Source organism: Trachurus trachurus, assembly GCF_905171665.1.
Source record: "Trachurus trachurus genome assembly, chromosome: 5".
In the NCBI taxonomy this organism is placed as follows: domain Eukaryota; kingdom Metazoa; phylum Chordata; class Actinopteri; order Carangiformes; family Carangidae; genus Trachurus; species Trachurus trachurus.
Window position 1 is genome coordinate 21318616 of NC_139896.1, and position 15867 is coordinate 21334482.

General features: G+C 42.3%; 1 protein-coding gene across 2 annotated transcripts in view; it reads right to left on the reverse strand.

Moving 5' to 3' along the window:
* Positions 1-1694: 1694 nt before the first annotated feature.
* Positions 1695-15867, reverse strand: part of LOC310985964 (semaphorin-3D) — an 81263-nt gene continuing 67090 nt past the window's right edge. For both annotated transcript variants that reach the window (XM_083971648.1, XM_083971649.1), the window contains exons 9-18: positions 15669-15783; positions 15107-15176; positions 14273-14417; positions 11668-11890; positions 8120-8208; positions 6211-6252; positions 5857-6014; positions 4002-4066; positions 3017-3183; positions 1695-2761 (exon numbers count right to left, since the gene is read on the reverse strand). In XM_083971648.1, coding sequence (XP_083827774.1) covers positions 2276-2761; positions 3017-3183; positions 4002-4066; positions 5857-6014; positions 6211-6252; positions 8120-8208; positions 11668-11890; positions 14273-14417; positions 15107-15176; positions 15669-15783 — 1560 coding nt within the window. In that variant the 3' untranslated portion in view covers positions 1695-2275. The remainder of the gene's footprint in view (positions 2762-3016; positions 3184-4001; positions 4067-5856; positions 6015-6210; positions 6253-8119; positions 8209-11667; positions 11891-14272; positions 14418-15106; positions 15177-15668; positions 15784-15867) is intronic.

The window sequence follows — 15867 nt, forward strand, 5'->3', positions numbered from 1 at the left end:
GAAAATATATTAACCAATGTGGGTGACTTAATACACAAAAACTGTTAAAAAAAATGTTTTATTTGTTTTATTTTACATGTGGGTTGTCATTTAGTGGTTTATTCACATACAGTATAACACAGTTTCATGATCAGTTCCTGATCTCAAAGCTTATTAGAGTTGTGACATAAAAAAATTTACTTATCAAAAACACGTTTATATAAACACTAAGGAAAATGTACTAAATTCTTGTACACAAAGAAAGAAAACTATCAAAAATAGAGTTCTTTAATATACACTGACGTGAATAATAACAGTTACATGGCAGAGTTAAAGAGGCTATACATAATGTAATTTCAAGCAAGGTCCATTTCATGTGTGCGTTTCCACTGAGGCCTTTAATCCACCCATTAGGTTCAAACCTGATGGGTGGATTAAAGGCCTAGATCTTATCAGCATATCAGCAATACGTCTCAGAACAAACATAAATACATGTAGAAAACATTATGTTAAATGTGTAGCAGTAAACCGGGCAAAACCTTTCATATAGCCTATATAGCTATGACATTTATGTATCAACGTCTGTCTGCATTGTGAGCGAGATCCTGGTACATTTTCACCTGGATGTCTGTCAGTGGTTTGGTGCAGCTCTGACAGATTGTCTGATTAGAACAGAAGAGAATAATAGGAAAGTATTGTGGTAAATTCATAGCATTAAAGTAAAAGTAAATAGTTCAGGCCACTGGTCTCTCTATCACTAAAAACCCTGAAAACTTGACTTCAAATATTAAATATTTCCAACTGATATTCAATGATAAAGACTAAATAAGCAACAGTAAAGATAAGTTTGGGAAAAAAATCCTTAATTATCTATTTATCAATCATAAACATATAGCTAGCATGTGTGTATGTGACATAAATTTTGATCGACAGTGTTGGAAACAAAAAAGCAAACAGAGCATCAACCTGAAACTATAATGTGCGATATTGTGCATTTAAATCTATTATATCATCTCTTAAAGGGATAGTTCAACATTTTGGCAAATTGGCCCATTGCCATAATTGCTATAGTCATAGCAGTAGGTTCGTTACCTTTAATTGTAGGTGTAAGCTATTTTTAGTACAGCGGAGCGCAGCAGCAGGCTGCTCAGAGCTACGCTATGGAGGCTAAGGGAATTTCTTGGTTTCCCTCATTAAACTCATAAAATACAAAATCCCAAAACTCCACAGCGCTTTTGTAGACAAGTTGTGAGCTGTACAACCACCACGCTATGAGATAATGACGGGACGATACGAAACGGAGCCGTTTTCGAGGTAAATTCATACAAAACCGCTGATGCGCGTTGCGTTCAGGGACAGTTTTTCAGCAAGCAGTCTCCGTATTTACCCTGTATTTACCTCGAAAACGGCTCCGTTTCGTATCGTCCCGTCATTATCTCATAGCGTGGTGGTTGTGCAGGTCACAACTTGTCTACAAAAGCGCTGTGGAGTTTTGGGATGTTGAATTTGATGAGTTTAATGAGGGAAACCAAGAAATTCCATTAGCCTCCATAGTGTAGCTCTGAGCAGCCTGCTGCTGCGCTCCGCCGCACTGAAAATAGCTTACACCTACAATTAAAGGTAATGAACCTACTGCTATGACTATAGCGATTATGGCAATGGGCCAATTTGCCAAAATGTTGAACTATCCCTTTAACCTAACCCCCCCCCCCCAAAAAAAAACAGTTGTAAATCTGTCAGAGGCTGCTGATATGACATCACATCAGAGGAAAATTAAGAAAATAGGTTTTCAGGGCCTTTAAACTCAGATTGGTTAGTTTCTGCTGTTATTTTCTAGCAATATATTTCATTAAAGCAACAAATGTTGACATTTGTGTCTTCTCATTTAACTGCGTCTGTTTATGTCTATGACATGATACAGTGTGTTGTCTTGTAAATTGTATTAAATATAGTGGATTATATCAATGTAATGAAATGTTATGATGCTGAATTTCTTGCAGACTTTGACTTGAACAAGCCACGTCCACTTTTAGATGCAGATCAGAGCTCGACTGTCAGATGTTCCCAACTATTCAACAAAGCTAATACGAATTCAGAGACAAAAAACAGTTTTTCTACTTTTCTATTACCATTTTTGTAGCATCTAAATGTCAGAATATTGAGGACGAAGATACACTACTCTCTTTGTTTAATGTTACGTCGCTGGTTGACATCATTTGCTCAAAAAGCAAACAGCTGTAACCGCTGCATATACAGGATCTGTCGTCCGTCCACAGTCTCTGAGTCCTCCAGCTGACTAGAGAGGAAGCTCGGGGGGGTTGTTCCTCCTCACCCGCGCTTTCCTGCTCTCCTGCTTCAGCTTCAGAGTACGAAGTTTCTGCTGCCGGCGTTTCTCGCGGTACCACAGTTGCTCGCAGTACTCGTCCGCGCTCATACTGTTGGTCATGTCTTTGTAGTTCTTCACAGGGAGCTGCTGAGGCGGCAGCCATGAGTTCCTGTGTCCTGGCAGCTGAGGTGGAGGAGGTCCGGACTGGCCGAGGAGCCCGGGTACCACAACTCCAGCCGGGCCGATCCTCCCATGGTTTGGGCTGTGGTTGTGCTGGAAGCGGGCGGCGTGGAGGCCGTGGTTGGAGATGATGTGAACGCGGTATCGGGCCAGGACCTGGCTGTAGGAGTGCTCGTAGCTGGTACAAGTGTAGAGGCCTGCATCAGCCTGCTCCAGGCGCTGAACCAGCAACCCCCGCTTCATGTGGAGTGTGCGGTCGTCGTTGCTTTGAGGGAGCTGGGACAAAGTTGGGGAGTGAACACAAAGTAAGAGAAATGGGTCAAAACTCTAGTCTGGACAGTGATAAGAGTTATATGTTTTCACAGCAATTTCACATTTCATACCAAGGCAACACAATGTGCTTTACATAAAGACAAAACAGTAAGGATTTTTCTGACACCAAAGGTCTATATCAAAGTCTGATGTCACTATTTTCTGCCTCAGGCCCTGGGTGTGAATCATCATCATCTGTCAGCAGCAGATGTTTCTCACCTCTCTGCCCTCATCCGTCCGACTGAGCGCCTGTTGCTGCTGCTGTGGTCCGTCCGAGTTCTGCCTCGTCCACCTGAGCTCAGCCTGAGACGACCGAGGAACGCACTCCAAGAAGGTGGAGTTTCCCTCCACGCCGTACACCAGCTTCACCTCCACAGACTCAGAGTCTGAGGTAAAAAGAGAAAGAGGGAGAGAAAAAATCATGATATGTTCTGTAGCCTAGCCTAGCCTATACCCAGAGCAGTTACATGTAGTGAAAATGTGAAAAAGGTGGGTCGGTAAGAACCAGTTTCATCACAGCCAAAAAAGAAAGAGAGAGAAATATGCAGATGAACAGATGTGAACAGTTAAACCTCTCTTCATCCTTCACTGTAGTAGTCTCTCTCTTGCTGTTTTGGGACCTAGTAAGTATTAAAGACTGTAATTACAAAGTTCATCCTCTAGAGTGCGCTGTGTGTCTGCTTTCAGAGAAAGAGTACTTTTATTCCATCATGTTGGCTCTGTTGCTCCAGATACAAGCTTGGGAGAGGTGACGCAAAACTAGACTGAGACTGTTTTTATATTTTCAAATGGATCAACACTTCAAAATAAAACAGAAGAAAAGAAAAAATATGGAGCTGTCCTTTACAAACTGTGAACTTCTCCTTTTTGAGACATACGCTAAAAACTTCAGTCTTTTATCTCTTATTTGGGCTGGTCCATCATCACATGTATTTGAGTTAATAAAATGAGCTTCAAACTATCAAACACACTGTGGGATTTATGCTGATCTCTCATGGAGCCACCAGAGAAACAGATAAACCCACTGTGACGTTTCACATTCCAGCTCTGCAGTGCCACCTCAGAATACACCATCAATCACACCCCATGTATATGTGAGTGGAAATCCTCTGTCCCCCCTCTGAGTACAGGCTGTAGTAACAACACTAAGAGTCCATTATGTAACTGAGACGGTTTATTTATAACATGTGGTGGAAACGCTTACCGTCCTCTGTGACTGGGCACTGGCTCCAGGGGTCTCCGTACTTTATATCCTGTCTTCGTGCCCGCCTAACACACACACACACACACACACACACACACACACACACACACACACACACACACACACACACACACACACACACAGAGAGAGGTTTTATAGCATGCTTATTATTGTTTATGTGTGTGCACTGTGCCACCTTCTGAGGACAGACAGACCCTCTTAAACATCTGGGTCCTGGGTTTCTACCACTCATCCTTTGGAAACTTTCTGCAGGTGGAAGAGCTTTGTCAACTCTGAGTAAATGACCCTTTATGTTGACGGAGTTATAGCGCATCGTTTTCACTGGACGAAAGATGGACTATCAAAGACTGAGTCTTGGTCATACAATTATTTGTAATCAAGTTTTTAGACATTCTCAAAAACATGTGAGTCAACAATAGACTCATCCCCACTGTTTGCTGTGAGTCTGAGGCATGCCCCTCTACCTGTGTATTATAGAAGTGTGACGTTTGCCCTAACCTATGGCCAATGTAGAGCTTTGAGATGTTATACAGTATTTTGTACCTGTCTAGAAAAAATTTGAATTGAAATTTACCATTTTGTTTCCTTTGTGGTTCATAAGGAAGCTACCAACATATCTGTGTGACCTAAGTGTTTATGTACGGTACTTTTTTGTTATTATTTGCATTTCACAGATTTTTCTTTTCATGTATTTATTTATATTTTTGTGATGCAGTGAATATACGTGTTTATTTAAATCCATTTGTATATGGATGTCTGCTGTATGCAAACTTACTGATGGTCCAGTACTATTTGAAAATGGAAAAGAAAAACCTGCTGCACAAACTGGAGGTGTAGATTTTCAGAGACCTGTGTGTCCTCCAGTTTCTGAGGTGGAGCTGAGCGGACACTGAAGGATTCAGTGTTTTTGGGCACTGATTCAGATGCTAGAGGCAAATGTAAACCTGACCTTGGCTCTACTGAATTCAACCTTATGCAAATGTCCTCTGGAGTCCAGGGACGGCCTGCTGCATGTTTCAATCCCCTCTACGGACATTAGCCCCAGCTCAACTTCATGACAGCATGAAACAAAAGTGGGAAAATCTGATCATGGAGTTGCACAGTCTCCACATTTAATTTAATGTGACATGTGTGTATAAGAGTATGGATCAAAGTATCATCCAATCAGAGTGAAGTATGTAAATCAGATGTGTAGCACAAATCACACCTGCAAAGTCTGTGTGTGTGCACATGGAGTAAAACTGAATCTCTTCACCCACTGTCAGTAAATCTCTTCACTTTGTTTATATCACCCTATATGTTTCCTCTAATTTCATTGATCATTAATTATGTGTGAAAACTGAAGAGGATTGTGGTGCGGATATAAATGATGAAGGTTAAAGGTGGGTGTGCAGTTGTGCACTGATGTAGACAAGAGGACTCATCAGTTACAGGACAGCAGACAGCTGCAGATAATGTTTCTGCCTGTAGATAAAAATGTGAACTCCTCCTCCTCCTCCTCCTCCTCCACCTCTACCTCCACCTCCTCACGGCTGCTGCTGTCAGTGAAAATATGAAGCTCCTCTGATTCTGACTAAGAGAACATGCGGCGAGAAGAGTTCATGAAAATACAGTGTGTTGTTTCAGCCATGGTCAAAAGCACCACCATGTCTCCCTCTCCTTCCAATCCAAGCTCCATCTGTTGCCCTCCGGCTTCCCCTCTCCTTCTGTATCCAAACTCTCATCATCTTTTCTCCATTAGTTTTTGCATTCATTTTTTTCATTTTGTCCACATTTTGTCACTCCTGTGACAGATACACAACCTCTGCCTCCCCCTCCCTTCATCCCTCTCTACCTCTTGCTGGTGGCGAAGTATCTGGAGCAGGTCTGTCCGTCCCAGGAGCAATAAGGGTCTCTGGCCAGGCAGCACTCAGCGCAGTCAGTCCCGTATAACTCGCACCTCTGGAGCCCGAGCTGGACAACGCCGAGCTCGCTCGACACATACAGTTGTTGCTGTTGCGGAGATGGAGGGGGGGCAGAAAAGCAAGGGTGGGGAGTCGTTACATGTTAGTTAAGTTCATCATTCTGTATCCACTTAAATGCCTTGATTAAAAGTCTTTGGGTCTGATTATTATAACTATTATTTATAACTATTATGTCTGTGTGTTTATTAACACACAGACAGACATACAAACAAACAAACACTCACTCTCTTGGTTGACAGCTCCATGCTCAGGATTGGAGAGGGACTCTGTGGGATAAAGAGGGAAATGGATGAATGTGCTCACTGCATTACACACCAATACAAAACGTACACACTGTGACATCACAAAGTCACAGAAGTCCTGACAGCTGTTTTTTAAGGCTCAGTTTTTGAATACAGGCTGTGTGCATTTCTATGTGCACTGAGGCTCTGATACTTTGCTTTACTTTACTACCTCAATACTGTATGGAGTTTAAGGGAGAATGAACAAAGGTTTATTACTGTAATATGACATTTCCATCCATTTGATGCCAGATTTGAATATACAGTACACTATATTGTTCTGGAAATGACTGAATAAAGGCATACATTAATACAAGTCAACATGCTCAACAAGTACAAATGGCACAGAAACACAATTAATAAGTATGAAAAGCTTCATATTTTTTGGCTGTGATCATGTTAATAAGCTGGTTTTCATCCTGTGATTCAGGATCAAGCAAAACTCCTCAAACACACTGAAATATCCCAGAGTACACATGATCAGAAACTGGAAAATAGGTCGACTTTGCTAACTTTGTCGGAAAAGCCTAGAGAAAACGGAAAGATGGCATAGTTTACTCCCTCTCAATTGGGTCGGTTTTCACATGAATAAAAAGCCTCATTCATTCAGTCCCAGCAAACTATGCTATGCCCACTGAATGGCAGAAAGAGCAGCGGCTCATATGACTGACACTAAAACTATCGGCATCAATCTTTAACACTGCCGTGTGGAGGTCGAGGAATGTCCTCAGAGCCGCATTAACTGCTGAGGCCCCGGCCTGCGAGGTCAGGGCGGCTACTGTGATTAGAAATCTAATGAGTCTCTTTCCTCCACGGAGGGCGAAACGATCCCACAGCTCCAATTCTCCAGATCACTGACTCATTTCAACGAGTCAACGACCCCTGACCGCTCTGAGTGGAGGGGTCGGATTGATGGGGGAGATAAAAGAGGGACGCGATACGGTAGATAACGGGAGAAGGAGAGTTTTTCACAGTGATGTGTGGATGCTGTCTCCAATGAGTTGACCAACCATTCAACCTGAAACCCAGTCAGGGAGAAAACTGACCAGGACTGGGGCAGAAAGCTCTGAAATAAACACAGTGTTCGCTCACAGCTGTAGAGTCTGTGCCACCTGGTTTCCCCCTGTCCCTGTTCTGTGTGAGTCTGGTGGAAATGGGTTAGTTCCTGTTTTAATCTCAGTTATAAGTAAACAGACAATGAGCATCTGGTTTCCTGTTTGTTTGTAGCTGTTTTTGTATATTTTGTTTTTCTGCCATTCTTCCTTCCCTCCACCTGTGCTCTGTTTTCATTCTACTTTAATATTTACCTCCTTATCCTCTTCTTAATTTCATTCTTTCTTTCTTTTTAACATTCACGCTTACTTTCCTCGCTCATCTCTGCTGCTCTTCCCCATTAGTTTGTTCACATCAAGGACCTTGGGAAATATGTGCCCCGCTATCTGTTTTTCTGTTTAGTGGAGTTATTCCAGACAAATATGTTCCAGTGGAAAACAACATGCGAGGCCTCACGCAGCACATCACATGGTGCGGGGCTGGCAGATGGGCAATGGGAGACACCAAAACAAGCTCAGACTTTAACCATAAAAGTCCTGTGGAGCTACGTGTGTGTACGTGTGTGTGTGTGTGTGTGTGTGTGTGTGTGTGTGTGTGTGTGTGTGTGTGTGTGTGTGTGTGTGTGTGTGTGTGTGTGTGTGTTTGGATCTGTGTGGGATGATTTGAATCAAGGGGAATAAACTGATGTGAACACCTGATGTGCCACTACTTTACATATAAACTCCTGTTTAGCTGTCATTCAAAGTTTTATTTTGACAGCTGCTGCTTGAATGAGGCAGACTTGACCCTTGTCTCTCACCTGGAAGATGGTCAGCTCCTCTAGAATGATCTCCTCCGTGTCCCAGTTGTCTTTGATGACTGACACAGCCTTCACCACCTTCCCATCATCTACAAATAAACATTTAGTGATATGTTAACACACTGGTGGAAACACACACACACAGCAATTACATCGCATTCAATATTGTACTTCACAGAAACTTAATATTTAGGCTTTGTGGAGCCCAATTCATCTCCAAGTGTCAAATTGACAACGACACAAAGGCTTTTATTTTGAAAGAACAAATTAAAATTACCTATATACCAAAAAGAATAGTGATACTTTAAACATTTACTAACAATTGGTTATAAGCGTCTATTATTCATGATAATGATATTTGATATGCTATTTTTGCGTGTTTATAAATGTGTAACTATCTTTTAGTATATTCTTATTCATAATCTGTTTATACAACACTTAAAGTGGTTGATATGTGCCTAAATAAACACGTATTATCATTGTGTTTTAACCAGGAAAACAAGCGAAGGTGCATCACATGTACAGTAGGTTTCTCTTTTAATTCAGCTGAACTGAGACGTGATGTGGTGGAAGTTAAGTCCTTCAACAATGTCGAGGAAAATAAAAATTGAAAATTCCCCAAAGTTCACAATGTCGCTGAGACTAAGGAAAATATGTCTCATTCAGTAAAGAATGAGAGTGTGGATGATGAGATTTTAATGATTCGACGGTTGAATTAATGACCTGCAGGTTTCCAGTCCTGACTCACGCTGTGTGTGAAGTTCAGTAACAAAACACAGGAACAATAATAATAACTGGCAGTTTTAAACTGTGAAAACACTGTTGCTACAGAGACTGGTTTTGCTTCTATTTAATCATAAATACTGAAAAAGTTTGCGTTTATTTTATAAACCTTAAATTTCCAGTGGGTTTTCATATTTGGAAACAGGTTACAACATCACTAGGTCATTCAGTTTAGTCAAACAAGTTTACTCAAAGACATCGTGTCTGGTCAGATTTTTCCCATAAAAGTCTCTCATGGATAAATAAATGGTGGGAGTTTGGTTGAGAAATTAATTATCAAATCACTAAGTTTTCCGCACATGTTTTGAAAGACAATATATTTTTTCTAAAGTTATTTCAGGTGAGGAGATTCAGATGTTGAAGTGAAAGTGTATCTCTGTAATAGCTTTTAAGGGGCCAATCCCCTCCTGTTCAAATAAAAAAAATACACAGAAAATAAATAAAAAGTGACAAACACATCACCAAACATTCTTTAACTGTTGCCACGGTGAAACAGGTCACATTATATGGTGGTAACCTTAGTAACAGAGGGATCCTGAAGGTAAACGCTACACAATGCAGCAAAACCTCAGAGAGGATTTATGGGATTTAGTCACAACTACAACACACAGCAGCTGTTACAGTGAAACCAAACACACTCACTGAGCGTGTAGAGCTTCGCAATAACACTGGAGACACACGCTGCAGGTTACAAGGCGCAGAAACATCCAGAAAAACAGAAATTCACACACACACAGTCACACACACACGGTCACACAGATAATGTCAGGATGGTCCCACAGCGAGGCTCTGATCTCTCTGTGGGAACTCTCCTCGGTACGTGTGTGTGTTCAGCTGTGTGTGAGGAACAGACTGAGACAGTACATGCTGTGTGTGTTTGTGTGTTTATGTGTGTGTGTGTCTAGAGAGGAGCCTGTCAAACAAACCTACACAACCCTACATGGACTAATGATGCTGTGACTAATGGCCATCAGAGACCTTCATCGGTTCATTTTTCTGTTTTTCTAGAGTTTCATTTTATCTTTATTTTGTTTCCCTGAGAAAACACAACCAACTCCTCACACACTCACATCTCTGTTTAGAGAAAGAGGATCGATGCTTGTTGTCCTGATTCAAAGATGTAAATTCAGCAAAGAGATGAAATTACTGTTGTTTAAATGATTGTCACTCCTCTTCAGTATTTCGTTTCTAAACCTGAGGGTTTGCATCTTGGTTTGTTTTTAAACTCATTTCACTTTCTTTCTGGTAGCTGAGTCCCCATTCTGACCAGTCCTCTACTGGTGGCCATTAAGGCCTCAGTGGGTGTTACATGGGTTCAATGTTTAACTTTCACAAGTGCTGAAATGTTACTAACAAACGACTTTTCACTGTGTGAAGCCCCAGGCTGCAGCTACACCAGTGTCAAGTCACATCTGAATAATAATGAAAAGGTCAGTTTAGTTTGGGGCCAAAGGACACAGCGTTTCTCACTCACACCCTTACAGCTCTGCCCTAAAAAGTGTCAGGATTTTCCATCACCCATCCATCCATCTTGTCCACTGATCCAGGGTCAGTTTGTGGTGGAAATATTCCAGACGTTCCTCACCCCAGCAGCATTTTCCAGCTCCTCCTGGGGGATCCTGACACATTCCCAGATACAAAATCTCTCCACTGTGTTCTGGTCTGACACAATCAGCTGGAGGTGCCTGTAAGACGTCCACTATACGATGCCAAGACGGTGTCCTGACCAGAACCACCTCAACCGCCACCTCCTCACCTTCTCACCTCCTCACCCTGAGCTCTCACACACCCAGCGCAGGAAAATCAGTAAAATGTCAGCTTCCATGTCTCTCAGCCAAAGTGAAAAGTCAGAACCAAGATGGACACGTGAATTAAGATCTTTGTGCTTCAGCTTCACCACATCTGTCGATCTCCAGCTCCACCTGACTGTAAACATGTTTTTCTCCTGAGATAATGAACTTAGAGCTGAGATAAGATGTGAATGAATGCCAGTGTCACTCTTTAAAATGTCACTTTTGTTCAATTTTTTACACACAAATTCTACACGCTAATCATGGACGACTGGGGGTATGAGATTACATTATGGAAAACTCATGTAGGTAAAGCAAAAAGTGGGATTTAAAAAATATTATAATAGACAAGAGAGTGTGGGAGGATGTTTTAAGCTAATAAAGGTTTATTTTAAAGATCCATCTAACTTGTAACAGTAATGAACAAATGTTTAAACCTGAGCTATTGAGCCACTAAATGTATATTTCATCATTGGAATAAACCATGTTGACGTGAGCACGTGGCCCAGCAGCACAATAAATAATAAAGAGACATAATCCACCCTGACAAACAGCAACAAAAAGAACTCATCCATCAGGCGGCGAGACAAGTGGAGCGGCTCGTCATGGTCGTGCTCCGAGGAGGAGACGTTAACACTTGAAAGAGCAGACGGAGCATTTATCAGGCAGGTGACTGTGGAGCTGATGAGGAGATGAGAGACGGTGGAGAGGAATCCACTTAGAGGAGATGAATGGAGCCATCGGGGACCTGTGGCCCCTCGGCCTGTCACCAGCCGTTAAATATCCTCAACCATTTATCACGCACACACACTCACACACACCAACAACCTCTTGAGGTACACAGAGTGGAAAACACACACTTAAAAATGTGTGTGTTCCCCCACCTCCACAGGATCTTTAATGAAATAATGAACAAATTCTTGAAAAACCCTGAAGACATTCCCTTCCCCTCCACTTCTCCCTCCTCCTGCTCACCTGTGCCCAGGTGGAGGACGTCGTACGGCCCCTCCTCGGCGTCCACTCTGTCCACCACCACCCTCTTTAACATGTAGGCCGTGTTGATGCGGGTCAGTATGGGTCTGCCGCCCAGAGGCAGGACCGGCTCCCACATCAGCTGGTGCTGCCGCATGAAGCTCACCACCTCGTCTGGGAAGTCCTTGGTGGACTTGTGGAGCGCGTCGTAGGTTTCACTGGGACACTGAGGATAAGACAGGGAAAATATGATCGGTATGATGTGATTAGAAAAAGTTTCCAGTTTGTAATGAGGACGTCAAAAATAATCTGGGTCATTATTTTTTTAAAGGACCCCACACATCCCTCTCATGGCATGTTCACAGTCAGGAAGAAGGTACAGAAGTATCGAAGCCAGAACCACCGATCTGTTGAACAGCCTCTTCCCCACAGTGACTAGACTCCTTAACAAAAGAATGTGAACTGCATGGACAGATTTTAGAGCACCTATTTCTATGATTTCTATGATTTTTATTCTCCTTTATCTACTGACCATTTTTTTTATGTGACACATAAAAATTATCTACCTAATAGATAGGTTTCTCTGATGTTTAAAGCAAACGCCTGAACTCTGGTTTCCATCCTGAGGAGTTAAATCTGAGAGGTCACAGGTTCACTAAGGGGGGAAAAAAACTAAATTAAACGTTTACTGGTGCACTAAATCTTGTTCTTTGACATTTTTCATTTTTTCTTGTCAGACAGGATCATTTCACCTCCTCAGGTCTGAAAATCATCCTGCAACAAGTAAGACTGATATATTCAGGATTTGTTCTCACAACCATTAAAAGGTTAATTTCTGTGCAATGCTGTCCAGTTCTTTCTGAGACAATATGACAATCTGATTATTTTAGCTGATATCAATATGAGAAATAAGTTTAGGTCCTGTTGCTTCTCAGAGACTCACTTTACTTTACCCAACTACAGTATATTCCCACTCACACACCCCACAGTCCTCTGCGTTTTCCATAAAAAAAGAAAGAAGGAAATTAGAAGCAGATCACAAATATTTCCTGACACCACAGGCAGCTGTGTTAAATGTCACAGCTCACATTGTGATCTTACTCATAGGTTCCTCTAAACTTCCGCTCAACTTTTGGCAAAATCATATTAAGGCCATGATGATGATACTTTTGGTTTCTACTCAGGTTTCCCCACATGTTGTCATTTTCTGGCTCCATGAAGACTGTGACTGTTACACCCCTGTGCAACAGGAGGTTCTGACTTTCACCCCTTTGATAGCAAGACGTCATCTTGTTTTCCACTGGAGGTCAACTAAAGCTCCCTCCACCACTCAGTAGCTCACTAACATCAAAAAAGAAAAAGACTTTTAATCAATTCTAAACAGTCACGCATTGAGACAAAGCTCTTTTTTGTACAATTAAATAACCAAAGAAAGCATGGCTTGGGGTCTCTCTAGACCTTTATTTTATCATTGTTTGCACAATGTTTTGTTTTGTATGTGTTGCCATGTGCCATCTTGTCTAATAAACATTTAAACAGAAGATGAGAAGTAGAAGAGCAGAAAGAGATGAACAGAGGAGGGAGGGGAGAAAAACTTGTTAGGAAAAAATGACTTTCAGATTGTGTCACATGTCAGTGTTGATTTGTGGAGAGAGTCACAAGTTTCCATCGATGAGAGGAAGAAGAAAAATAAAAAGGTGGAGCATTGAAAAGATAAAGCAGATGAATAAGCCCTAATGGAGAATATTTTGGACAAGTCACCAACATGGAAACTGTTCGTTCCTGTGCAGTGAGTCAGTGGCTGCAGCTTCACCGTTCATGCTTTTAATCACTCTGCTACACACACACACAAACAGTGACGTGGCCGACCTCTTCTGCCTTCGACCACATGATAGAAAACCACAGAGCTGAATTCCCCAGTGCGCAGGGTGAAATAACACCTGACACGCTGAAACACTAAAAGCTCAGTGTCCTGACAGGTTGAAGCTTCCCAGAGGAGTTCGTGGCCGAGGTGTTAAATCAGCCGAGGCTCAAGCTCTCACAGCTTCATCAGCCTGTTTTCATTAGACGTGTTCTGTGTGTTTGGAGACTGATCTCACAGGGAATCCACACAAACATAAATACCGTCCACTCATCACTGCATTAACAAAGAGTTACGAGCTGTGAGCGTTATATGTCCCACATATGCGCTCTGAGCTTCTTGATTGGTGGACTGGGTTTCTGGGTGATCCAATGAAAACATAGCAGATTTCAGGTAAAATACTCAGAGAAACCAAATCGTGCAACATTTCGGATGTGGATCCAGGTGGGTGTCGGCTTGGTGACTGCTTTGTTGTGACATCACAAAGTCACAGAATAGCTGACGGCTGGTTTCAAGGCTCAGTTTCTCAGTACAAAAAAGAATATTTGAGGGAAAGAATAAAACCTTGAAACAAATGTGTATGAATAAATTCACCAGTTGTGGTTGAGCTGAACCTGAACACCACATTGTACTAAACAGACCTCCTTTTCAGCCATTACTTTATATAGACGAATAGATGATTTGTAAATAATAATGTGTCTCAACCATAAACTATGCAAGTTTATGGTTGTATGTGTTTGTACTCACAGTTCCAGGTCTAGGGTAGGGGATACGGCCTTTATACTCCACCCAGCGATAGTCGGGCCCCTCTTTGTGGGCGAAGGGCCCATTGAAAGCCGCCCTGATAGAAGCCATGGAGAATACACACACTGCAGAGCCACGGAAGATGGAGCTGTGGGAGAGAGAGGAGGAGAAAACGTGTTGGCTGTGATGGAGAAGAGAGAGGAGAAGAATTCCTGATATTCAACTAAACGGCGAGTTGTTGCACAGGGACACTGGCTCCTGGGAAGAAAAGAAAGGGATGAAAGAGTGAGATAGAAAGAGGGAAACGATGAAAGAACATCGAGAAAGGAAAAGGCAGAAAGAAGCTAGAAGGATAAAGTAGGAGGGAGGAGGAGATGAGGGTCGAGTGAGGGAGGAGAGGAGGCAGCTTTAATACCTCAGGGTTACAATAACACACCCAGCCGGGCCTCTTCACCTTTGACCGCGGCACCCACCTCCCAATCAGCCTGACCTCTGGTCCTCCACACCGCTGGGCGTGTGCACATGCCAGCCTGGCTGTTAACAAGTGGCCTAGTCTAACTCCATGGTTCACTTCATATTTTGTAGGATTTAAGCAAAATGTAACTTTTTTTTTCTTTTGGAAAGTTGCTAGAAGCTAAAATGTTAAATCACACTGAAACTAATGTGACATTAGAGAGATTACGTATCATAAACCTCTGTGTAAATTTTGGTTTTATATTAGACAAATATGGTGCACATAACAAAGTAATACCTCTACTAGTCTCCACGTATACACCTTACACAGTTAAAGCAGCACCACATACAAGGTGCGTTAAGGTCTGATGAGTGAACTCTCACCTGGATGTGCTGAAGACGCCATAGATGGTGGGATTCTGAAGGTCCTTGGTCTCCAGGACAAAGATGTCCTCTAGAATAAAAACACACAGTCAAAGCTTTAAAATCAAACACTGTGACTCAGGTTAAAACACACATCATGTCACTGACACTGTTTTCTCCTCATAGCGGGGAGGCAGGCGTGGACAACCTGTCATACTTCATTTGTTTTTACTTTCTGTGCGTCAGCTGTTAAAGAGCTTTGACCTGGAGTAACCTACAGTGCAGGATGAGGCCCTGGATAAACTGATGAAGTGATTCAGCAAAGCGAAAGATACATTTCCAAATAAGTGCGTTTGAATCATTTCAAAGAGGGTGAGGTGAGAAAAGACGAGGGAGGAGAAAGGAGGGAAGGAAAGGAGGAGCAGTTTCATAAAGGTTTTTGGAAGATAAAGTCATGAAAACACAGGAGGGAGAGAAGAGCGGGGACAGAGGATCATACAGAGGTTAAATAATAAAAGGGGGAGGGAGCTGAGGAGGCAAACAGAGGAGAGGAAGGAAAAGGAAAGGAGGGAACAAGCGTTACCGAGCTCATCGAAATGAGTGTCCACTCCAGACGGGCCAGGAACAGAACAGACCAGTCTGGCTTTGAGGAAGGTCGTCCAGCGGTTGATGAGACTCCTCCTTCCCCCGACGTCATTCTGGACAGACAGAAATACAATTTACTGTTGGTTGTTTTTTTAGTCTATAAATTAGGTTTCTGCACTTCTGATGCACTGTTTTGG